Below are 23,893 nucleotides of genomic sequence, written 5' to 3'. Positions count from 1 at the left end.
CGGGAAAGAACCAAGACTGGTTCCAGACCAACCTCCCTGACACAGAAGCCTCGCTCCCACACTGGGCTGCAAAGATTAGGAAACACACGACAAGGCTTATCCCGAGAGCCATGGCGCTTGAAGGCTTGGACTCGGATTCGGATGACTCTGAATACGATGTGATGGAGGAAGACAGCTCACAGCTACAGGTTCATGAGTCGCGATATCGCATCTGGGGCATGGCATCCTCACCTGGAGGAAGCGTGACGGCAGTACTCGTGTCACGGTACAGCACACAGCACCCAGAGCGTCGGGCCCTCTGCAAGATCATGTTCTCAAGGGATGAACAGATTCAACAGAATGGGGCCATGCCATCTGTGAGACCGCTCACGACAGAGGGACAGGTCTGGGAGTGGATGTACGGCAACAGACCCGAGGTGGCCGGAACCACAGCGGAGAGCAAGATATCACAGGAGCTGCACAACTCGCCGCTTAGAGAGCAGTTCAGAAGTGTTGCTTCAAGACAGCACTGTGTCTTTTGTGACGCAGGTCTGCAGATGGGGGGAGATGAAGCAAAGTGCGAGAGCGGGCACATGTTTGGCAAGTTGCATCCCATGCCGTTCGATGATTACCAACTAACACTTGAGTAGCACGATGTGCCTCTACGGGGCTTGCCATCATGGCTCCAGATATCTCGCGTATCTGCGCCGTGTGCGAATTGCGGTGCTTGAAGGTGACGGAGCTGACGCGAATAGCAGAGGAGCATCTTGGGGCTGGAACAGTGGTTGAATCATCAGGCGAGGTTTGCGGTGGGTGTGGAGGAAAGTTTGTTGCCTGATTAGGTATACTCTTGTTTAGAGATTCATGTATAAATACAAAAGAGAAACACCTTTGATTCAACGCCGAAATGTCTCGATAATTAATCGACTTGACCCCAGATAATCACGTACCTGGGTAGGTAGAGTTGGTTCGTGGGAATAAAGCCCCACCCCCTCTAATTGGTCTACCCCAGCCTTAAAATAGAGAAGAATGTGAGACATGCGCGGCAACAAAACCAATCAAAATCTGTCTGACCCACTAACGCCCTTTAAATCCAGTGAAAAAGGATTAGGTTGCGCTTCTCCAGGCGCCACGGCGTCTACCCGTCAATGCAAATGTCCCGTCCCTTTTGAGCTTCCCTCCCATTCTTCATTTGCACTCATTCTTTTCATCAGCCTCAGCGTTTTCTCTTCTCCTGCCCTTGCATTTTCAAAACACATCAGTTTTTAGATATTAGCGATACCTGCTGCCGCACTTTCCTTCCGTTCCAGGTGGTGCCGCCGCTGGTGATAACTTTTTAGCGAGTGGTCGGCACGCCTTAGCCTTTGAATATATACACCATGCCTGCTACACGCGCCGAGGCGGCCCAGGTGCCCAACAAGGACAAGTTTGAGAAGTGAGTCGACGCCACCTCCGTTGACATGAATCATTGCTATCATCGCGTTTAGCCTCGTGAACCTGTTAACACGCGTATTCTAGGTCCATCTCCTCCAAACCCTTCGTCTTTGTCATTGGAGAAGAGCGTAAAGAGTTTCACATCCACAAGGAACTCATCGGCCAGCTTTCACCTGTTCTCAATGCCCTCGTTAATGGCAACATGAAGGAGGCCCGTGAGGGCCGCGTCGAGTGGCTTGACCTCGACGTCGACACTTTTGTCCGCTTCGCCAAGTTTGCCTACTCGGGTAACTACACCCCGGCGGAGCCCGAGCTCATCGCCCCGGACGATGCTGTCGTTCTTGCGCCGGGGGAGCAGGATGGCAAGACCTTGGATGGTGAGAATGTTGAGGAGGACGAGGACGAGGACGAGGAGACGGACTCATCGGACACGGATGATGATGACTCTTCAGATTCCAGTGAAGGCAGCGACACAGACGGACCTATCGAAATTTTATCTGATGATCAAGAGACGTCCGAATACTCTTCTTCCTCGGAGGATTCATCTACGCTTGACAACGGCGGGGACGAACACTTAAACCGGCGCCCCATCGATGTGTCGATTGACGAGCACGGCATGATTCATTCATACACCTCTCTGCCTTATTCTCTTGAAAACTACATGGCCGAGTGGGAAAAGTGCCTAGACTACAGGTACATCAAGCACCCTGACCTTCCCCCCAACAAGCGCCGTCGTGACGAGACCGACTTTGGCCGGATCCCGCCCAGACCCGTCAACAAAAAGTACGAGGCCATGTGCATCTTTATCCATCCCATGTACGACCCAGCTCCTCGCGAGGCCCCGCGCAGCGGTGTAAACACGAACCCCCACGAGTCTTACCGGCCCGTGTTTCTAAGTCACGCGCGCCTGTACATCTTGGCCGACAAGTACGGCGTGAACCGCCTCCGCCGGCTCGTCCTGGCCCGTCTTCACCGGACCCTCACTCACTACGTCGTCCACAGAGACAGAATCTCGGACCTTATTGCCCTGGCGCAGGAGATATTTGACAACACCATGGAAATGGACCACGCGCGTTCCCTCATTGTCAACTACCTTGTCTGCTTCATCGAGGACATCCAAGACAGCCCAGAGCTTGAAGATGCCCTGCGTCGAGGAGGCGATTTTCCTGCTTTGTTGGTTAGCAAGATGGCAAGGCGTCGCATATAATTCAAGGATGGCGGATGGCGGTTAACAGAACGCCATGCCATGACTTATAGATACAACAATACACTATGGGGGGAAGGAGGATGGAATGGAGCCGGAAGCGAGGCGTTGAGGTTACGCCAACTTGCCAGGTATTGGCAAGTTGGGACATTTTCGGCTAGTTACCTTTTAATTCTTTCATCTCCTCGTGATTAAAAGAGAGACGTTGGGATGTAATGCTATAGAAAGAATATATCACATACCTCTACCTGCTGCACCTTCTATTCGTTTACTCATCATCGCCAACCTTCTTTGTAAACATGAATAATCACAGCTAGTTTCATCATACAAGGGACAGTGACAAGTGTTGGTCATTGAGAAATCTCTTCATTTCCTATCCTTTCATCTCAAGTCTTAACATCCTAGCTTCCGAGCTTCATTCAGCACTCATCCCTCGGCAAGCTCTCCTCCTCAACCTCCATCCAACGACCTGGAACCAGTCGCAGGATGAAGAAACGAAAAATGAAATACAAAAAAGGCGCAAACATAGATAGACATTAGCGACTAGCGCAAAGCCCTGCGAGAGAGGACATTGTCTCAAGGCGGAAAGTCGTAACCCTGTATGCGCGTTTCCCTCAAAACCGGCTATTCAGCCAAGGAACTCAAACTCTCATCAGGTTGCCCCGATAAAAGCGATAGATAACGTGCCACAATGCAGTAGCGGGATACGACCGCCTGAGATATGTGAAGTGTATATGAACATGAAACAGAAAAAAAGGGGGCTCAAAAGTGGCCACATAAGGAAAAAAGAAGTAGAGTGAGTGACAAGAAGTTTCAAAAAAGAAAAAAAAAGAGTTGTGTCGAAATCATCCCCCAAGTCATGCAGGATCGTGGGCAGACCGTAATGCCCTGTCCTCTCCTTGGTATCGCAAAACGCCGGTCCTTTTATTCCTGTTTTCGTCCAGAGCCGTCCAAAGTGGTAAGCTCCTCAGCCAGATTTGGGTCGCGCAAATTCTCAATATGCCTGACCGGGCACGGGCTTCCTGTTAACAGACCCGGTGGAAGGACCTGGGCGAGGTGCTTGCGAAGGGTTCATGGGGCTAGGTCCGGGAGGGCTGTTTCGTCGGTTCATTCCATTAGGGCTTTGAGAGCGACCACCAGCAGGTCCTGGCGACTGCGAGCGAGGGCTGGGGCTCATGGCTCGGTTGGGAGGTCCCTGGCGAGGACCCGGGGACTGAGATCGGGGTCCAGGGCTCATCGGGCCAGCAGGACGGCCGTGGGGTCCCATGGGAGGTCCCATAGGGGATTGAGGACGGTTGCCGTTGGGTGTCATGGGACGACCAGCGGGTGAGGCAGGGCGACCTGGGCCAAAGTTACCCTGAGAAGTCATGGGACGCTGTCCCTGGGGGTGGTTAGGCCCAGGTCCCCGGGGAGAGCCAACGGGCTTGACGGGAGGTCCAGGGCGAGGACCAGCTTGGGCAGGACGAGGCTTGACGGGGCGAGTAGACAGACAAGTACGTGGGACGACACCCTGGCGAGAGCGGTCAAGTCGGATGCAGAGCGCCTAGAAGCTTGGTTAGTGCATGTTCGAAAACATGGTGTTTGATAATACTTACCCAGCCATCATCATACTCGTGGAGGAGTCGCACAAGATCACCAGCCTTCAGTTCCAGCTCATCATCAAGTGTGGGCTTGAAGTCAAGTTGGACACGGTGAACAGCCGAGTTGGCAGGACCTCCAGCAGCCGCAATTGCGGCAGCACCGCTTGAGCCATCAGGAGTACCAGGGGTGGCAGAGGCAGTGCTAAACTCAGTACCAGCAGGGCTAGCAGGGATTGCAGCCAGATGGTTAGGACCGGGAGGAATAGTGAGATCAAGCTTCGGGTGACCGTTGTTGCGCATCGACGTCTTACGGGCCAGCACGGCGGCTCCGGCTCCGGCTCCGGCAGCAGCAGCTCCAGCAGCGGCGCCAGCAGAAATAGCAGGTCCATTGGCAGTGAGGGGATCGTTGACGGGCGATGAAGGCGATTGAGGAGAGACAGATCCAGCTGAGGCAGCAGCAACAGGGACCGCAGCAGCAGCAACAGGAGTAGAGTGCTCGGGGATCGGGCCAGGAACACCGCGGGACTGGAAGCTCTCCTCCTGGACAGGAGAAGGAACACGCTCAGCCTGGTGACCGAACGGGTTGGCGGAATCAGTGCTCTGAGCAGTTGCAGGACGCTCCCAGGCACTGCCTCCAGGGGTTCGTGGAGACAGAGGTCCAGCAGCAGCAGCGGCGGAAGTAGAGGCAGGGACAGCAAGGGCCATGGCAGCGCCCTTACTTGTACGCTTCTGACCATCAAGACCGTTCCAGTTGGGGAGGAACTGGGTAACAGGTCGGAGGCTAACGCGAGGAGCCTTTGCGTCAGTCCGAACAGAAGCAGTCTCGACAACATCAGGGGCCTCAGGGGTGACAGAACGCATAGGGCCAGTCATAGCGCCCATTGTGCCCATTCCACCTCCAATTGGACCGTTCAGCTTCTCGTCGTCATTCTCCAGTCGCTGCATCTCAGTCTGCTTGCGACGCCTGTTGAAGATGAAGAAGACGAGCAAAGCAACTGCAAGAAGTCCACCCAAAACACCAAACGCAATGCCAGCCTTGGCTCCGGCACTGGTACCGCTGGATGTGGAGGCTTCTGCCGTCGCGCTGGAAGTGGAAATGGTCGAGGATCCGCTGATATCTTGAGCGGCACCAACGGCAGCCGTCCCGGTAGCATCACCAGTAGCCTTGGCGAGGACAGATTCGATCGAGCTTTCCGTAGGCTCGCTGATGACGCTGGGAACAGATGAGTGGTCCTTGGTGGTGGTAAGGACTCGAGTCCTTGTGGGCTTGGTCGTTGTGGCTTTCTCGGTCGCGGTCTCGTCCTTGTCGTCCTCATCCGTGCTCTTGTTGCGGGTCTTTGCCGCTTCAGCCGCCTTTTCCTTTGCTGATTCCTCTGCTGCCTTCTCTTTGGCTTCCTGTTGTGCCTTCTTCTTCTCGGCGGCTTCTTCAGCCGCCTTCTCCTTAGCCGCTTCTTCTTGAGCCTCCTTCTTCTTCTCTGCAGCCTCTTCCGCGGCCTTTTCCTTGGCAGCTTCCTCCTGCTCCTTCTTCTTTTCAGCTGCTTCCTTTTGCTTCTCGGTCTGATCCTCGTCGTCCTCGTCTTCGTCCCTGTCAGTCTCCTTTTGAGCGTTGTGGGTAATCACAGGTGCCCTGTTCTGGGCCTTGGTTGCCTCAGCCTCATGGCCGACCGTCTTATAGCCGCCAACTTTGCCTTCAAAAGTGGGTTCCAGGGTCTTAAAGACCGTCTTGATGACCTCTGTCAAATATTAGTAAATCTACGTGGGATAAATATCGAGTCGATCGGGAAATGGATATCCATTCTCAAAATTCATTGCATCGACGCGACAGAGGCGAGACTCACGCGGTTCCCTCTTCTCTACATGGCGCTTCTTAGTGTCGGCGGATCCTTGAATCTCATGAGCGATGTTACCGAAGCCGAATAGGCCATCGGCCCTGCGATGCACGCGCGCGTGCCGGACATGCATGTTGGAAAAAGTAGAGTAGTTGCTAAAGGTTGAAACAAGTTTGAAGGGTGAAATTCGTCGGTGATCGATTAACGCGGTGTTCGCAGCGGCGATACGATATATCGTCCTTGGGTGGTGGGTGACCAAATCGCGGGGCTGGTTGCTGAGACGACTGGAATGGAGAACGATACAATCGAGGGCGGGAACAAAGAATGTATTCGTAGGGACTATCGGAGCCGGAGTCGGATTGTTCGGGAGGCGGCGGCGATGTCTCAGATGCGAACAAAGGATGTCGTAAAGGAAGGTAAATGGGGGACGCAGGTTTCAAGTGCAACGGAGCGCAAGTGGTTGTTGTTGGACCAGATGCCAAACGAGAGAGTGTAAAAGAGGTTGATCCGGTCGGTTTGTTAATGAGGTTTGGCTCGGCCGGGTCGGACTGGTTGGTGACAAAGAGCAAACGGTAGCAGTCGTTCTTTGCAAAAAACGCGCCAGGCAGGGGAGAGAGGAAACGAATGGACGAACTGAACTAGACACGGAGCAACGACAAAAGAATGCGAAGCGACCGTGAACAGCAACAAGTTCTAGAAGGTGGATTTTGAGGGAGTGAAAAAGGGTAGAAGGGAGAAAAGTGAGGGTGGTGGTGAGAGAGAGGGAGGAGGAGACGAAAGAAAGGGAATGAGTGGAAGTGGGAGTGGGGGAGGAGCCAACGTGCGGCCTTGCCGAGGGCACCCAACAGTCCGTCAAGTCGCTGGATCGATTACCAGTCCCAGTGAAGCAAGCGACCCCCGGACAGTAAATTGGATCGATCACTTCTCTTTGATAGGGCGAAACGAGCCCAGAAAGGGTTAACGTGTAAGTTTAGCAGAGGATGGACCCAGCTGCAGGGCAGTGCCAGCGCTGTTTCCGTACCAGCAAGGTACTCGCTTCGCGCCGTTGGACAGGGCAGCAGGGTTTCTTGGGTGAATGTTTCATCCGGGACCAGCTGGTGAGTACCTGGCGGTTACCGTCTCTGTCTGTGATGTGACGCTGCTGTCTAGAAAGACTGAGCAGCGCTTGGAAGAGGTGCTACGTCCAAGGGGTGACTCGACGACCTAGGGGGAGCTGCAAGATGCTGCTGGCGTGCATAAAAGGTGCACAGCATAGATCAGGTGCATTAGAGACACGAAGAAGACTATTCTAATTTTACTAGTACTGCACACCATCTTTCATGTGTGTGTGACGGACGTTTACCGTGTCCTCGTACAAAGACGTCCATGACAGCTCGGGCGAGAAATGAGCCAAGGGCCCTTCCCATTCCCACTTGCCGCATCCATCGGGCGCTGCAGATGATGATCAGCAGAGTCTTTTTTGCCGACAAAGAATCGAGCGATTGGAGAGTCCTCTCGACCCTCCTTCAATGTGCAAGGGCCCCCGCGCGCGGCAAGGTTGTGATGAGTGTAGTCCAGTCGGACTGGGGTTACAGTCAGGGGTGGCTTGGGTGCCATCCCCACTGACGCCAGCCGCCAGGGACCAAGGCGCCGCTATTGGTCGACGTCACCCCACTGCATCTTGCTAGCCAGGAACCGTTGACGGCGCCGGCCAATCCAGGGAATGTCGGGGCGCCGGGCCTTTCACTTGGGAGCTGGAACCTGTAATTCAGTGGCTGTCGGTGGCTTCAATGGTCCAACGGGCTCTGAAGAGTGGCGCGAGGGTCTCATCACCTGGTCAAGCTGGGCCTGTGACCCTTGCTCTCTTCATTAAATTATCCCCATGCATTCAGACTTTGTCCCCTTTTCCCCTTGTCCAACCTCTCCCATCGTGTCGGATGTCTCTCTCGGCCTGAGAAAATATTCGCATCCATGATCGCCCTCGAGCTTACCTCTTTCAGCAACTTCTGCTTTGACTGGTGCCTTTCATCTCCTGTCACTTTTCAAGGATCACCATGAGAATGCACGGATCCATCTTTGAGCCGACGGGACGAATTTCCATCTGATGCAGAGTGATGGAGTCTATCTTCCCTTACATGATGATGCAAACAAACACCAACAACAACACTCTCAACAAACAAAACTCTCTCTACCTCAAACTCAGCCTCTCTAAACTTGTTGGTTCCATACTGCCCATCCCAGTCTCACATCCTCCGTCATCCTCATCATCTTGACAGGTCCCGCTCCGCCCGCTACTAAGAGCCCTCCTCCCTCATCTCGCAATCCTTTCAACTCGAGAGAACAGGACCTATTAATGAACCCGGCAGAAATGGCCTCATTCTTGATTCAGCCGCACTCTAGAACCCCAACACCGTCATCTCTTTTGTCTGCCTCCAAGCGTTCGGCCTTTGCCTGGAAGACACAAACCGCTTCTTTTCCTTGCGCCACACTTCTCCCGCTAGCTGGGATCCTCTCCAAGTTGAAACGAGCATCCCAGTCAGTGCATCTGCCGATCCTCCCCTCCAAGTAGCGTCATCCACCCGGTTTGCCCATGTCCGAGATGAGCTATTCGTGCCTGCAATGCGAGGCCTGGTCGGTAAGTTGTAGACAGTTGTGCTGCCTTTATTCACATGTCCTGCGAACGCCAAGTTCTGCATAATTCTGGCGCAACGCAAGGCAACGGCAAAAGCAAAGGCAAAAACAGAGGTGTGGTACCAATTTTAGCTCAACACCAACAAATTACGGGCTGCTCGTATGTACGACTAGCAGAGGCAATTTACCAGCTGGGCATTGCTCACTGTGTGAGTCTTCCTCAACCTCGATCTTGAGTTACACCTCGAGTCTGTTGGGTCAACGTTGTTGTTTCATACTGAACCTTGATCATGTTGGTTACTGGTAAACAACGTCAATCCTGCCTCACAGATCACGGTCATGGTCATGGCCTGTTCTTCACTCGAGCTTCCTTCCCCAGCCTCAGCTCCAAACGCCGGTGTTTCGGCCTCGGCTGGGCAAGGCATTCTCAGAGAGCCTACACCTGCACAAGGATCCTGCTTCTACCATTGTGTCACGGGCCATTGCATCACGAAATTTCACGAGGCCTCAGTCTGGATCCATCCCAAAGCCTCATCTCGGATCTGTTTCTGATTCTAATGACTTGCCTTGTTCCACTCGTCACGTTTCCGGCTGCCTCAAAGACATCGGATCAAAGGCAGTTTTCTTGTCTCGTGCCAGACAGAGCCTTGACCCTTTTTTTTCAATCAACTCCGAGTCAAAACGTCACAAGAACGGATCAGGGACCGGAACAATGAGGCCAAGACACTGCCATGAGACATTGCGTTCCTTTCACCGAGACCTTTTAGCTGTCTCAATACCACACCCAGGATTCCGGTCTTGGATGCAAACGCTATCCATGACATCACAAGAGTTTGAATGTGTAATAGCCTGTCTTTGAGGGTTGTCCTCCATATGGCACAAACATTGGCAAAGACCGTGCTATGCCCGTCACAGCTCCGGATCTAAGATGTGCTTGTTATGGCTGGTTCTTGTCACAAAACACTTCATCTAGCGGATTTGCTTGATAATCAGGCGTCTATCTACGCCGTATTGTTTCGAAAGCATCCAGTTACTGGCCGCTTAATGGCGTTTAAGCATGAGATAATCCGTCAGAAGCGTACTCCGTACGGACTAAGGCCGATGATTTCTAAGAAAAGTCCGTATCCGGTCCCCACACGGCGCCGGTCCCTCTCAAGATGTCGGTCTTCGGAGCCGTGGCTGTTCCGACCTCAACGGCGATTGGCTCATCCAGGCGCGCTACCTTTCTAAAAGTCGCCTACGCACAGTAGCGCAAGAGTATATATCAAACTCCAACAGTCCATGACGTTGACCTCGTAGCATCTCATTTTGCATCATCGTTGCAAAGAACAGATTCTCAACCATGGCGGAATCTAACAAAGCCGGATCCAAGGAATTCATCCAGCGCGATGTGAAAAAGTCCAGCCCGGCTGGCACACTCACCTTTCTTGGCCTTCGAGGCCTTGATCCGGTCCTTCAGTACAGCCTCCTCACCGGCGGTGGCGCTGCTCTCCTTGGCAACCTCGGAATCCCATCCATCTCTCCTGATGCCGTCGTTCACACCGGTATCCAGGCCATAGACGCTCTCGGTCTTCCGCTCCCACATCTAATCATCCTCGCCATGGCAGTTGGCTCTGCTGCTAAGCAGGGTTATTGGCTCGTCAAGCTGTCGGAGATATACTTCCCTCCCACTGCTGCCATAACTGTCAGCGTGTACAACAGCTTTGTCAACTCGGTCAACACGCTGCTCTTCGTCGCCGCCGCTACCAGCTCTACCAAGGCGCCCGCTTTCCCCGGGACCAGCATTCCATATCCGCTCGTGGTTGGGCCTGCCCTCTACACCGTCGGTATTGCCCTCGAGGTTGTGTCCGAGTATCAACGCAAGGTGTTCAAGGACAACCCGGCCAACAAGGGGAAGGTGATGCGAACGGGTCTATGGAACTGGGCACGACACATCAACTATGGCGGATATGCCCTCTGGCGCGGCGCTTACAGTTTTGCGTCGAGTGGACCAGTTGCTGGGCTTGTGATGGGCGGTGGACAGGCATGGGACTTTATCACCAGAGCCGTCCCATCTTTGAACAGGTACTGCAGTGAAAGATATGGTGAGCAGTGGGAGAGCTTCAAGAAGGATGTGAAGTGGACTGTCCTGCCAGGAATCTACTGAGCTGTTCACCGGAGGTGATGAGGAAGAATGGACACAGGATTCATCACATGAGTGGTTAGCAAAAAAAGTAACAAAACGGTATTCATATGGCTTATATGTACTCAACCAACTTGTAGTATCTATTTCATACACGTTGTATCCAACAAGCATCAACTCATAGGTAATTCATACAAACCAGGCAGACGCTCGCTATGCCGAGTCAGCGCTCCGGGTATAATGCATATGTCACAAACCAAATCCTCCTTTTACATCGAATCCTCCATCTGTCGACTCCTCGTCTTATTCCAGTTGTCTTGCTCCTGCTTGCCACCCTGGCTCTCGAGACCCATGCCCCTTTCCACCCACTCCTTGCTCTCCATGTGCCGCAGTCGACTCAGCGCTCTGGCAAAGGCAAAGGCTTCTTCTGATCCAGCAAAGAGATTCGAGTCCTTGAGGTTGTCCACATTGTGTTCCAAGTCGTTCTTGGCGGCCTCTGCAGCCTGGTCGTGTTTCAAGCCCTGCTTCATAAGGCTCTCGGCGATTTCGTCCCGGGAAACAAAGAGCTCAGTAAGGGGCTTCTCGGTGGTTAGGACCAGCTTAGCGTTACCCTCGTATATGACATCGATGAATGTGATGAATCGACGGGCAAGATCACGTTGCTGATGATTCATTGCGGGAATATCAGTGACGATGAAAGCCTCGTAGGCGCGGACCAGTTCGAGGTAGTCGGCAGCTGACTTTGGTTGTCGAATGAGCTCGTCAAAGGTGAACCAGGCTGCTCGCCCACTGACTCGGGGAACATAGATCTCGCGGCCCCAGACCTTCTGGATTTCTGGTCGAGGCTCAGGCTGCTCAGGGTCACCAAGGAATCGGAACCACTTCTCCGCATGGGCGTGAGCGTGGCTGTCGAGAGACGTATGATACACGTCGGAGGGTGGTCGGGGGATTTTACGGTAATCGGTTGGCGAATCGAGGTTGATGACATGTAGGCGGTTCTTAAGGAGATCAATGGCGGGGATGAAAGACTCTCGCTGGACACCGTTCTTGTACAGCTCGTCAGGGTGTCTGTTGGATGTTGTCACCAACACTACACCATGAGACATGAGGGATTCCAATAGTCTATCAGATGTTAGTATGCACCGGCTTGGACATGGATTTAAAACGCTTGCCTTCGCAGAATCATGGCATCTGCCACATCTGTGCACTGAAACTCGTCAAAGCAAAGCACGTTACCCTGCTGAGCAATTTCAGCTGTGATATATGGCACGGCGTCGATGTCGTTGCCATGCTCCATCTTGATGCGGTGCAACCTCTTGTGCACATCTTGCATGAAGTTGTTGAAGTGGATGCGGGTTTTCGTTTTCACAGATGCGGGCAAGGTCTCATAAAACAGGTCCATCAACATGGTCTTGCCGCATCCGACATCGCCATACAGATACAAGCCTCGGGGAAGGTTGTTGGGGATATCTCCAATAGCGGTCTTGCTTGGGCCCTTGCTAAAGAGCGACGAGAATACAGACTTCTTGGGCTCGGGCTTGAGAGATTCGATGCTTGGGTGCTTGACAGGCGGGGCGTTATAATGGCGCAGTTCCCCGTGGAGATTCTGAAGATTCTGAATGATACCTTTTACTCGATCAGCCAATGCCTCGCAGTTGTCCCTTCAAAATCCTCACCTCTTTGATGTTCGTCGTTTCGCAACTTGCCCACTTCCACTCGCCGATCGTACTCTGGAATTGGACCTCCGTCGTGGACAATGGGGTCCGCATCGACAACTGTAGCCATTGACCGAGATCGATTGGCGCACGACGTCGACAAACTGGCGCCCTGGATCGCAAGTCCTGACCGTTGCGTGCGGCAATATGGCAGCGACTTCAACGCCTGTGGCGCCGCGCTCGTCCGAAGGGCCCTCGCATACCGGCCGCCATCCGCCAACGGCCGGGAAAGCCGTAGTTGGCGGAGAGAGGCACTACACCTCGCACCACCGCGCATAATGTTCGATTTCGTGTCAGTTGGATGGGATTGGAGTCGCTGGTAACCGGTCGCTCGCGCGCATTACGGAGGAGGGGTCGGGATATGAAGGATGCAAGCCATGGAGAAAGCCCGCGAATTCGGTGTTGAGGCGATGACGATGTGGGCCGGGTTTAGAAGTGATTCCCGGCAATGTTGTTCCTAGATCCGAATAGTCCCGCCCGCAGTTTAAGCGCCCCAGTATATTGTGCCGAGGTCGACTAACGGGGGTTGTCGCTTATCAATCTGGTGATAATCAGGTCGACCTACCCTGGAGGAAGATTCGAGATGATCACGAGCTCCTGATCGCCCGTAAGCAATGGTCATGTGTCCTCACTTTCACATGATAAATATTCCATGTCCGCGATCCGTGTCACTTCTACATGGGGGCTTGATTTCCGAGTGATTTGGTGATGATGTAGTGCCGGAAGCTTCTGCAGAGTAAATGCATCTGACCGGCATGTTCCCCAGCTGCATCGGGGGATGTGCCGACAAATTGACAGGGAGGCATCATCTGATAAGTTTGTCGATACGAGCGAAGAAAGACAATGGCAGTGAAAGACTCTTAATCACAGGCCTAACCCAGCTTTTGAGATTGCAAATAACTGCCGATAAGTTTATCCATACATATCCAGCGTCTATGCTCGTTGTATCTCACGACTCAACATGGGGCTCTTCACATCCATTCACGACTACAACGTCTATCGACGGGTAGAACTAGCCGCCGTACATGGCACATATACAATGTGAGCATGAACGACAGCCAAGCTCAATTATCCCAATGCATACGCATGCTTAGTTCACGATGATCGAGTGCCATTCAAGTACAAGGGCAAAATGGCCCGATTGTGAGTGTATTATCTACAGGATTGTGGGCATTACGATTAAATGCCCAGCTAAATTAGTTCCCACTGCGCCTTTTCCAGCCTTGTAGGCATATCATTAATTTCATGTCGCATTCTTGAACCTTTCAAACCCACCGTTCAAGCCATGATGAGGGCAAGGCCGACAGCCAAAACACCCGCCAGAGGAGCACCGAGGGCACCAGCGGCGTTGTCCTTGTCATCACCATCCTTGCTCTCGTCGGAGTCCTTGTCGTCGCTGTCATTGCTGTCGCTGTCGTCGGAGTCCGCATCATCCTCGTCGACCAGTCTGCCGCCAAAGACGGCCCTGCCAGGGGTCACACCCGAGCTGAGCTTAGCAGCCTCCTTCTTGTAGTTGTCCAGAGTCGTGTTCTCGCCGGGGTTGATGATTCCGACCATGCCACCAGGGCACTCCTTACCCTGAGAGGAGTAGAAGGGAATGGGCTCAGTGTCGTTGACAGTGACCCGGAAGACTTGGTCCTAGATGGAGTTAGTTGCGCTGCATTTTGATAAGAGAATTGCCATTGACTTACAGCAGTGCCGTCATCAGTAGGAACGAAACCCGAGAAGAAACCAGTGCCGATATCGAGAGGAGAGCAAGGGTAGCGGTAGTCGCCAGCAACGACACTGTGGTTCTTGGGCTCGAAGTGGAATTCGATAATATCACCCTTCTCAGCCTTGATCGCATCGGGCTCGAACTTGTTGTCGCTGGAGGCGGTGACCTTGATGGTCTCGGCGCTGGCGAGGCAGGCCAGAGCAGCCGAAGCGAAGATGGTCTTGAAAGACGGCATGACGATAGCTGAAGTAGTGTAGCTTTGCTAAAATATGTCAAAGCGATGCGAAAATCGATGAGACTTCGGGAGGAGTTGACACTAGGCGCGCAGAGACGGGAAGTTTATTAGATGACAAGCAGATGGCAGCCACTGACGAGGGAAACTACGAGGTCAAATACAAGAAAGTGCATTGGTCAAGTGATAGTCACAGTTGCTCGGCAGCCCCTAATAAGGCTGTTTTTTCTTCTTCGTGCATGGGTTGGGTGGCAGCTATGCCGTGGGCTGATCTGAACCGGATGCAATGACGCAGTGAAACACGAGCCGAGATGCATGGACAGCGATGCAGTGCCCAACGTAGATGCCAAGAGCACTCCGCTAGACCATGATACAGGGAATTTTCATAGGAGGATGCTCGAGGCTGACAGACGTAGGAAAGGAGGATTCGCTCGGTTATTTGACTTGGTAAAAGATCCTGGTCCATAGTTTTGTTTAGTTAGTCCCCAGCAACGGGAACCGGGGCAACCAAGTATGGATCCACTAGCACAAGTTGGAACGTCGCCCAAATGGACTGAGAATGCATCTATCTATCAACAACTCCTATGCTGGCATCGTTACTTGTTACCCGAGCTGAGTCTCGGCGAAACAATAGCCTTGAGTCCCCAGGAAGAAGAAAGCAAAAAAACTTCTGTCTCGGGATTTTTTTTACGACCGAGAATCAGCAGCTTGCATTGTGGGGAGCGGCTGAGACCAGGCGAGATGAGCTGATGGAGACAAAGGGGACGGGGCGCCCAACCCTGTCGCTGATCCAACGGCTAACATTAGTTCGTGCGACTGGATTATTCATTGTACATAGTACATACATAGCATAGCAGTGCATGCTGCACAACCCGGACAACTCGCTGTTGTTTTACAACGTTACAGAGCCAACTTCCAGCACACCAAGGTGTACGCTCGAGCCGGGCCGAAGGGCTGTCATCAAGATGAGTCGCAAGTCCCACCGCTATTCCCGCAATGGAATAAACACTATTCTTTTTGAAGCAGCGGTGGGAATATTATGACTTGACCCATGTCCTTTTTGTTCGCCGAATTATCGGCTCCCACATCCCGACCTCAGAGCCGGTGTTCGTATTCAAAGCCGGACTCCGGCCGGATCCACTTTTCCGGCAGATGGGCACCGGCACTCCGTCCTCCTTCCGGGCCGACAATACCTCGGGTCCTTGATTTCCCCGGTGCGCTACCACAACCCGAAAAGAGGAAAAACACATGAAAGCCAGCAAAAGGCCCGTTCGCTGCGGATCCCTCGGCCGAGTCGCCAGACTACGTTTTGGAAGCGGGGATTTGGGACTTGAGGGCACTAGGGAGATGACGGCGCCGTCCATTGCTAAGGCCCGTAAATCAGACGCGGGTTCCTTTTTGAGCCGCACTTTAAAAATGAGCGATTCGACGTAGCCCTGACGTAAACATTCCATCACCGGGAATTGAGGAGTTGCAGCCGAGCTCAGGACTGAGTTTGCTGCTGGGAGTTTCAAAAGACCCAAGTTGAGGGGGATCATGAAGGACTTCATAAGAGGACACATCTTGATATAACATGTCACTTTTTTTGGTCGCCGTTAATCTCAAGTGTCTCCACGGGCTACAGCGAACTAGGACCAGCGCGGCTTCAACCAGGTACGTTTTAGCAAATCAAAGAGGCCCAGAGTGAAGTCGCAATGTTCCGTAGCGCCTCGGACCGACTCCTGTCCTCCCCGCGGGACAAAACACCAGTAGCAAATATTGCGATGCGCAGATTCGGTCGACGGAATAGGGAAACCTAGACGCCCAGAGTCGAAAAAAAGGTGAGGCGAGCTGGTATGCACATCATCTATTGCGTGCGGCAACAATCTGCATCACTTGGCGATCTGTTTGTGACTGGGCTCGCCTCGTTATCAATGTCTTACTTAGAGCAATTTCCCCCGTAGTGGCTTTCTGAAACGTGAGCACTTTGGACTTCAGGGACAATGTTTGAGGCGGTGCTTGGCTGTTTACCGTTGCATCCACACTCGCAGAATGTCTGTTGGTTGGAATTTCAAAGTCGTCTTGGCTTTGAAAGGCCCGCAGTGAAGGGAGAACAACATGTTGGTGGATGAGAGAACACACCCATTGCGGGGCGATGACTTACAACCACAATGAATCGAACAAAGAAGACACCTCTTGACTCGAGGTAAAGAATGACTGAACAGACACGACCATGCTCCTTGTGGCTTCTCATGTAAATGGCATTGATCTGTTCGGAGATCCTCCTTGCTAGAAATAGTGCAATTCATCAGTCAATAATCACAACTTATCATAGAGCAATAACCCAGTTGCAAGCACTCTGAAACCAACACAACTAAACGACATTAGAAACCAACCTAACAAATTCAACAAACAAAACGAAAGTAAAGCTTATAAAAATGGCGGAAGAATGCACCCGACGAACCCGTAAAAGGTATCTACGAACTCGAGCATCGGATAAGAACCCGACTCCCCCGTCGACGCAACCACATCAAACGATAGGTTCCGGCTCATGGCTCAGATCCAAGGTTCTGCCGGCCTTCTCGTCATGGTTCCAGCCCCACCGGATCTACAATCCAAAAGAATCGTTCTTCCCGTTCCCCAAGATCACGTTTCTTATTGATCGACCTCCAAAGTTGGAGTGCCAGATATGCCGTCAGGCCCACTGCGAGATCAAGTCAGATACAGCACCAGTTGACGACACGACCTTTAGCATTATGCCGTGCGGGCACGCAGCATGCTCACGGTGTCTCGACAAGTGGTTACGTAGACATGAGAGTTGTCCCTTTTGCCGGAGTTGCTTAAAATATCCGGGCTGCGGGCACAGCGTTCCGGCGAGACTATTGACAAAGGAGGGTTTACATCTCTTGCCACGAACACTCCCGGACCGGGGCTGGATCCCGCATCTCTGCGCGCAGTGCCTCCGCGAAAGCTTATTGAGTCAGGCGGAGGTGAGGTTCCGGCAGGCCACGCAAGAGTTTCGAGAGGCAAGACGGCGCTTCCACGAGACTGGGGCGGCGGCCGATGAGGATGTGCTGCTAGTGAAGCGGGAAGAGTTCGAGACGGTGCTGCGGGACGAAGTTTACCAAAGGCAGTTGAGCACGTGGTTGACAAGCTGGTAAAGTTTACTAACTGCAGACCGACTTTCAAGGATGGTAGGGTCGCGATGGCCCCCGCTGAGTTACATGAATATCATGCTCAATATCAGTCAAAGTATTTGATACTTGCCTCTGCAAAGATGGCTGTCAACCTGTCAATCCGCTCGAGTCAAGGAAGCCCCAGGTAAGCAAAAGGCCAAGAGGCCTGAGCGAGGCGGGACACGACGTTACACAGCTGCCACATGCTTTTTTCCGATTCACATCGGCCATGCCTATCGACCCGCAAAACCACGTTTTTCATCGTCATCCTGAGTCGTGCAACTGACGTGTAGGCTGCGTCCTCGTTGCGCATTGGTCTTGAAAAACCTCCGACAAACCATGCTCACCTGTGGTTGACGGCCCGACAGTTCAGCTCGTTCGGGTTCTGGTGGGCGATCTGTGGTGCATGAGCCTGAGTCGCTTCGGCGCCACAACCAGACCCTCGGAGTGTTGATGACTTGGCTGTGGGAGCTCTGATTGGACACAGTCCCTCGGTGTCTCGACGCCGCATTGCTGTGCCTTCTGACTTGAGGGGGCGAAACACGGATGTTTGTCGGAATTTGGAAGTTAACGGACCTGCAGGCAAGGGAGGGGATGGCTTGTACGGGCTGTAAGTCAAAGAAAGGAGGAGACAGGAGAGGAGAAGAGAGGGAGGAGACGCCGATAGTGGATGCCGGGGGAAAGAGGCGCAGTGACCCACCTTTAACGGCAGCTCCGCGGCCGGGGAAAGCCCGGGCAGGAGCGGGCAATAGCGGGTCATGTAAATCCACCAGGTCTGCTTTATCATGATGACCGACGTATTTTTTTCTGCCTCCCAGGTTGTTTTGGTGAATGGGCGTCGCCGACTGGCTACCGGGGTGATTACCGCCAAGACGTTACATGCTCCCAGATCCTCGGGATCAGGGGGGGAAGCGATGATGGCCAGAGATCTCGGGCAGCCCATGTATGATGCTCCTTATTTCGTTTGGTGGGTGTGATTTTTGACGCCTGTCCAAACAGCATCACCAACACCTGGGAGGCGGTCGACCAGCCCGATGCCCCGGCTCCCATCGCCATGGTCCCGGGAGCCAGTCCTAACGTGTAGTTAATTCTTTGTGGAGCAATTGGCTGGGACGCGCAGAGCACGAGCACCTGAATAATCTGACGCCGCCGCCCGCAGCCTGCTTTGATATGGAGTTGATGATGAGAAGAGATGAAAAAAGAGTGGAAAATCCCGGGTCAAATGCCGGCGCCGTAATCCACCGCCGGGACTTGAGAAGAATCGTCCGACCACACCTTTCCTTGTCTTACGTAGTGAAGACGTCGATAGGACAGACCGGCACTCACCAGTCTCACCTCTTTCGCCCTAGGACAAGCTTCGACGAGACCCTGAGCTCGTGGCCCCTCCTCCATGATATCCCATCTTGTCGATTGCCGCTCAGCTAGCGGGACGACTTGGGCAGCTCGTGACACTGATTGCCGCCCGCAGCCCGTGCCGGCGGTTTAGCTAATTACAGTAGCCTCTCTTGACCGAAGGCGTTTTAGTAGCTCGTAGCCTCTTTGCAATAATACCAGCAGAGATCCAACAATTCATTAGTTTCCCCCCTGGTGGTTATTGCGACAACTGGGCTTACAACCTCGGAGGGGCCCCGGTACCCAATCCAATGGTAGGTTGTGGCTGCTGGCCCCCTAATAAGGTCGAGTAAGAGTAAGACTCCCGTCGTGTCGGAAAGCCTCCCACCCCCAACGGCCGGCAAATGCCGTGTGGGGGCCGCCCATGGAATTGTCTGGATTCAGCCCCAAAAAATGCCCCCCCCCCGACCTGGTGTCCCAAACCCTTGGGAAGGTGCGTTCCAGGTGCACCTTCCGCCAAGATCGAGATTTCAGGTCCAGCTCCAGCCTGGACGTCGGTCGACAGAAGCTACAGGCACACATCCCAGGCGAGGCAGGCGCGTCCGCCATGACCGGGATCGTCTAGGCGTCTGCCCAACTCCTTGATCGGTGCCTTGCTACTACTGTAATGTACGGCAGCTGTAAAACACAACCTGGAACCTGCAGAAACAAGGGCGTCAACAGGTCACTTTTCACATTTCAACAAAATAAAAAACTCGCCTTCATCTTGAGCTCGCTGCATTCCTCTCGCTACCTACACCTTGCGCCCCTACTAGTGACTGCTCAACTACGCTGCACTGCACTGACTGCGCTGCGCTGCTTTCTTCTCTGAATCATGGGTACAACTCCACGTGCGTTACATTGCGTCCTTGTCCGCCTCGACGGCCTCTGCAACATTGACTGTTCGGTTGGTCCAGGCTCGGGCCTGTCTCGCCTTGCTCTGTTCCTTTTGTTTTGCTGATCCCGGCGTTCTCGATTCTGCACTGAATCGTTGGATGCTAAGCACTCGCTCTCTCCGTATGATCATGGTCCTGGTCATGGGTTACCTCCTCAACAATCACCCGAGCCCAGTCCTGGACCTCCCGCTCAGGCGTCGCGTCGTCGACGAGTTGATCAATCAGATCCAGCTCTGCATAACGCAGCATCGGGCTGCCGTCTTGGGCCATCACCAAACCGAATTACCGGGCGCCAGAGCTCTTGTCGTCGGATTTCATATTCGTTCCCCTGGCTGCGGGCGGCCGTGCATTCGTTAGCGGCATCACCGGCCTCTGGTCTTGATTTCCCTCAAAAAAAGTCCATCGACATATTCCCCAAAAGAAACAGACGGCGTCCGGCAAGGCACCCTAGCAAAGCTTAGCCTTTGTCCGGTAGCGTGGGGAATGGTGTCACCAGGGTCCTAGCTTGCAGCCAAAGGGATGCCTGTCTTGAGACCAAATCTCTCTCCAAGATGCCGACCGCTATGGCCGAATGATGAGAGGCGTTTACCGTCGAGCCAGGGAAGACGCTGCTGCGGCAGTCCACTCAACTCGTCCAAGTTGCTTCCTCTGGCCCTGTCCACTGTTGCGTTGCGCCCGCCGCGCGATTCAAGGAGCGGCGACAAGAGTCTTGCAGCTCGGTGTGTTTGGGAGGGCTTCAGACTTTCAAACCTTGAAGTCTCCATGACCCAACCTCAAGGATTCGCGGTTATGAGAGCGTGGTTCAGCTATGATCTTCGCCATAGCACACCCTGACTTACACCACCACCTTTACCGCCACAAGGGGCGAAACGGCTCACGCCAGCCCGTCTGGTTCTGCAGCGAGCGAGGTCCAAGAGAGAGGGTGTGCGGTGCGAAACCCTCTGTGCGGTGCATATCCCCGCCAGAGAGTGCCGACTGGGAGGAAGCGAATAATGTCGTCGCCGCCGGTGGGCTCTGTCCGACCACACGCCGAGGCCCGTTAAATCATTATTAGCACCGCCGGCTTGCAGCGCAGGACCTGCACCGGGCCTCGTTGCTCCCTGGCACCGGGACTCCGTCATTTCAGCTCCAACTCCGCTCGCTTCGCGTAAACTCAAAACTACCTAGCTACGTTGTGCCCAATTATGCCAGGCCTTTTCGCTGGCTGGCAACACGAAGCAGCTTTCCAGCTTGAGTTGTCGGTTACAGTACATATCTTACAGCTTTGGCTGGGCACAGCTGCTCCGGGTCTCGAAAAAAACGTGGTTTCATAGCTTTCCATACACTACACACACACACATCTACTAATCCAACCATCAGCCTTGCTGTACAGTACAGTACCAACCCTGACATCCACCCTGTCTATCTAGACACCTCTGCCACCCCCCCCTGGCTTGCATCCACGCCCTTACCACGCAATCGCAACGCAACTTCGTTCGCCTCCTTCAAAGGCAAGGAGATATTGGACAAGCTAAGCTGGCAACAGTTGCGGCACTCGTGCCGAGAGTGGCTTGCCTCGATTTCGTCCATGACGGGCGCCATGAGTTGGTGGCGCTGGGTGGCCGTCTTGCTGGGCCATCGGCCTCTACCTGGGCAGCGTTGGCTGCGCTGCTTCAACAGCTAGCTACGCCGTTTTCTTTGCAGCATGCACCAGGGTTCTAGTTACTGTACGGTGTCGTATGCTGTCTAGCCCGCGAATCTGCTCTTAGTGTAGCCCTGCAGGCCTTTGGACGCAACGGGCTGCCACTTGCACCGATGGTCTCGCATCCCCGCCGACTCGTCGGTTGTGGTGGTCCCAATAGGGCTGCCCCGTCCGTTCGATGGGGTTCTCCGGGCTAGGACGGGCCCTGGATTCCTGCAGAAGTATTCGATACTTATAGACCCCGGCGGCTCCTTTGCCATCTTCAAAGTGGTTGTCGCTCGCTGTGGCTGCCTTCGATTGTTGTGGCGGCCCTCCTCCCTCCCGGCTTCAAGAGCTTATCGTCGTCGTTTGGGCTCCTTGTAAAAATCCCGGAACTTATATGTCACTCCTCGCGCCCCATTCCCCTTTCGATAAAAGGAAAGGCGTCATCTGCCGGGCCTGTCTGCTTTTCGTCTGAACTCGTTCCAGCTTCATCATCCAGCTCCAGCTCAGCTCCAGCTTCATCGACCCTGCTCAGGGTTGGCCGGCCACCACCACCTTTGCGCTCCCCAAGCCAAGCCATTGCTCCGAGAATCGCAACCTGACCTAGATGCCCTCCATCCGTCGCGAAACTTCTATTACTTGTTCTGTCAAGTTACAAGACGGCTAAATGTCAACGCCGGCAGTATGTGGCCCGCCCTAGCCCAAACCTCAACCTTTCCCCTCGACCCTTGTTCCTAATCTTAGCATTTTCCTCTCCATAGCAAAAGGCCAATCTTGCCCGGATAAGAGACAACCAAAGGAGGTCGCGGGCTCGCAGAAGAGAGTATCTCCAGGAGCTCGAGCAACGACTTCGAGTCTATGAGCTCCAGGGCGTCGAGGCGTCCTCTGAAGTCCAGCAGGCCGCCAGGAGGGTGGCTGAGGAGAACCGTCAGCTCCGTGGTCTCCTCAACCGACACGGCATCACCGATGATTACATATCTAGTTACTTGCACACCGGCGGCGCGGCAGCCCAGACCGACCCGACGCCAATCCCCCACTTCCCCTCGAGCAACCCCAGCGACGCTGTTCAGTCTCTCCAGCACGTTATAGCGCCCAGGAGACCTGCTCCTCTCGATCCCGGTGTCTCCTATGTTGTGCCGCCGCAAGAGAGTCGCGAAACCTCCATTGCTAGCGTCTCGACGAGCAGCTCCTCCCTGTGGGAGCCAGGGCAAGCTATTCAACCCGGTCCAGCATACGGCCGGCCTCTCCCCTCCAACGTTCCCACCCCAATAGGACGGCAATCGATATCGTCCCAGATGCACCCACACCAATACGCCGCGCAGGTGTTTCCTGGCACTCAAGTACCGCGCACTGAAACCTACCACCCGGTGGCTGCACCTGGATCTTTGCTTGAGGATCCGAGGCGGCACAGTTATTCTGTGGCACCTATGCCCGGGGATGCCTCATCAACTTTGGGCTACGCTATCCCCATGAACCCATTTCACAGCCCCGTTGGACCAGACCCTGGGCCTTCAGGACCGTGTTGACTGAATTAGGGGCCTTCAAGGAGCTTGAGTCTGGCCTAGAAATCTACGGCTTGAAACTTGCTCGAGGTCCATATCAAGGGCGGTTAGCAACTCCTCCCACCTCGGGCAGGCTGTTCGAGGTGGGAGGGGAGTTATGCTAATCTCTGTGGAATAACTCGATCGATGCGGGACCTCATGTCGATGACGCTTCCGGCTGGTATCGACGGTTCTAGGAGAAAGGCACCAAGGACGATCTACGGGACAGAAGAGGGTTTGCCTGATTCGCGCTCGACCTAAAACTGGCTTTGTTGGCATCTAGGCTCCCCGAATTCCGACGACAATACTCCATGAGGACAACGAACAACTGGACCGGGAAGACTCTTCGAGCGTAACTGACCAACCTGGCCATGTTTCATTCGCAGACGTGAAGGCCAAAATCCAAATACTTTGTTGCGCAATGCCCCGGAGAACAAATCGACAAGATCAGACATGAAAGGAACCGAATCCCTTGTCCCGGTAGATACAAAGTTCAAAGAACATGCACCAGGCCACTTGTGTATTGTTCAGGACCTGGCTTTGATGATGCAAAACCTGGCAACAAAGGGATATCAGTTCTGGTTTGCCTTTGCTGAGTATTTGTTCAAGAGATCCGCGAGATGGATACGAGAACTGCAAACTTCAAGCGTTTGCTATTTCAACTATCACTTATCGCAATCTACAACAACAGCTAGAAAGATGCCTCGATTTAGCAACGGGCGAGAGGGATCAGCGAAGAAGATTGGGAACCTCGGAAAGGTCACATCGAATCTACCTGCCCCTGAGTGGAGGCATGAACAAGCACATATACTTCTCAGTGAAAACACACCGAATAGCACCGAACAGCC

The 23,893-nt window shown here is 53.7% G+C and overlaps 7 protein-coding genes across 7 annotated transcripts; 4 read left to right on the top strand and 3 right to left on the bottom strand.

Annotated features, from left to right (window-relative positions):
- Nucleotides 1-1,358: 1,358 nt before the first annotated feature.
- Nucleotides 1,359-2,620, top strand: NECHADRAFT_76623 (uncharacterized protein; the record flags this gene model as incomplete). Its single annotated transcript, XM_003046641.1, has 2 exons — nt 1,359-1,414; nt 1,498-2,620. The coding sequence occupies 2 exons, from the start codon at nt 1,359-1,361 to the stop codon at nt 2,618-2,620; spliced, it is 1,179 nt and encodes a 392-aa protein (XP_003046687.1).
- A 991-nt stretch (nt 2,621-3,611) lies between these two features.
- On the bottom strand, nt 3,612-6,159 carry NECHADRAFT_76622 (uncharacterized protein; the record flags this gene model as incomplete). The annotated part of the gene is made up of 3 exons (XM_003046067.1): nt 3,612-4,160; nt 4,213-5,930; nt 6,036-6,159. 3 exons carry the CDS (start codon nt 6,157-6,159, stop codon nt 3,612-3,614), a joined length of 2,391 nt encoding a protein of 796 aa, XP_003046113.1.
- Nucleotides 6,160-9,978: 3,819 nt separating this feature from the next.
- NECHADRAFT_91175 (uncharacterized protein) lies at nt 9,979-10,782 on the top strand (the record flags this gene model as incomplete). The annotated part of the gene is made up of 1 exon (XM_003046640.1): nt 9,979-10,782. One exon carries the CDS (start codon nt 9,979-9,981, stop codon nt 10,780-10,782), a length of 804 nt encoding a protein of 267 aa, XP_003046686.1.
- Nucleotides 10,783-10,877: 95 nt separating this feature from the next.
- Nucleotides 10,878-12,750, bottom strand: NECHADRAFT_66609 (uncharacterized protein; the record flags this gene model as incomplete). The annotated part of the gene is made up of 3 exons (XM_003046066.1): nt 10,878-11,880; nt 11,925-12,384; nt 12,435-12,750. 3 exons carry the CDS (start codon nt 12,748-12,750, stop codon nt 11,028-11,030), a joined length of 1,629 nt encoding a protein of 542 aa, XP_003046112.1. The 3' UTR covers nt 10,878-11,027.
- A 1,001-nt stretch (nt 12,751-13,751) lies between these two features.
- Nucleotides 13,752-14,422, bottom strand: NECHADRAFT_34344 (uncharacterized protein; the record flags this gene model as incomplete). The annotated part of the gene is made up of 2 exons (XM_003046065.1): nt 13,752-14,111; nt 14,165-14,422. The coding sequence occupies 2 exons, from the start codon at nt 14,420-14,422 to the stop codon at nt 13,752-13,754; spliced, it is 618 nt and encodes a 205-aa protein (XP_003046111.1).
- A 2,441-nt stretch (nt 14,423-16,863) lies between these two features.
- On the top strand, nt 16,864-17,550 carry NECHADRAFT_27378 (uncharacterized protein; the record flags this gene model as incomplete). The annotated part of the gene is made up of 1 exon (XM_003046639.1): nt 16,864-17,550. A coding segment is annotated over one exon (687 nt), but the record flags the coding sequence as incomplete, so codon positions are not given.
- A 4,621-nt stretch (nt 17,551-22,171) lies between these two features.
- NECHADRAFT_91173 (uncharacterized protein) lies at nt 22,172-23,030 on the top strand (the record flags this gene model as incomplete). The annotated part of the gene is made up of 2 exons (XM_003046638.1): nt 22,172-22,186; nt 22,266-23,030. The coding sequence occupies 2 exons, from the start codon at nt 22,172-22,174 to the stop codon at nt 23,028-23,030; spliced, it is 780 nt and encodes a 259-aa protein (XP_003046684.1).
- Nucleotides 23,031-23,893: the final 863 nt, after the last annotated feature.

The sequence above is a fragment of the Fusarium vanettenii genome (genome assembly GCF_000151355.1).
Source record: "Fusarium vanettenii 77-13-4 chromosome 2 genomic scaffold NECHAsca_18_chr2_1_0, whole genome shotgun sequence".
NCBI classification, from domain to species: Eukaryota; Fungi; Ascomycota; class Sordariomycetes; order Hypocreales; family Nectriaceae; genus Fusarium; species Fusarium vanettenii.
Note: the sequence above shows the minus strand (reverse complement) of the source record. Positions and strands in the feature narration are given on the sequence as shown.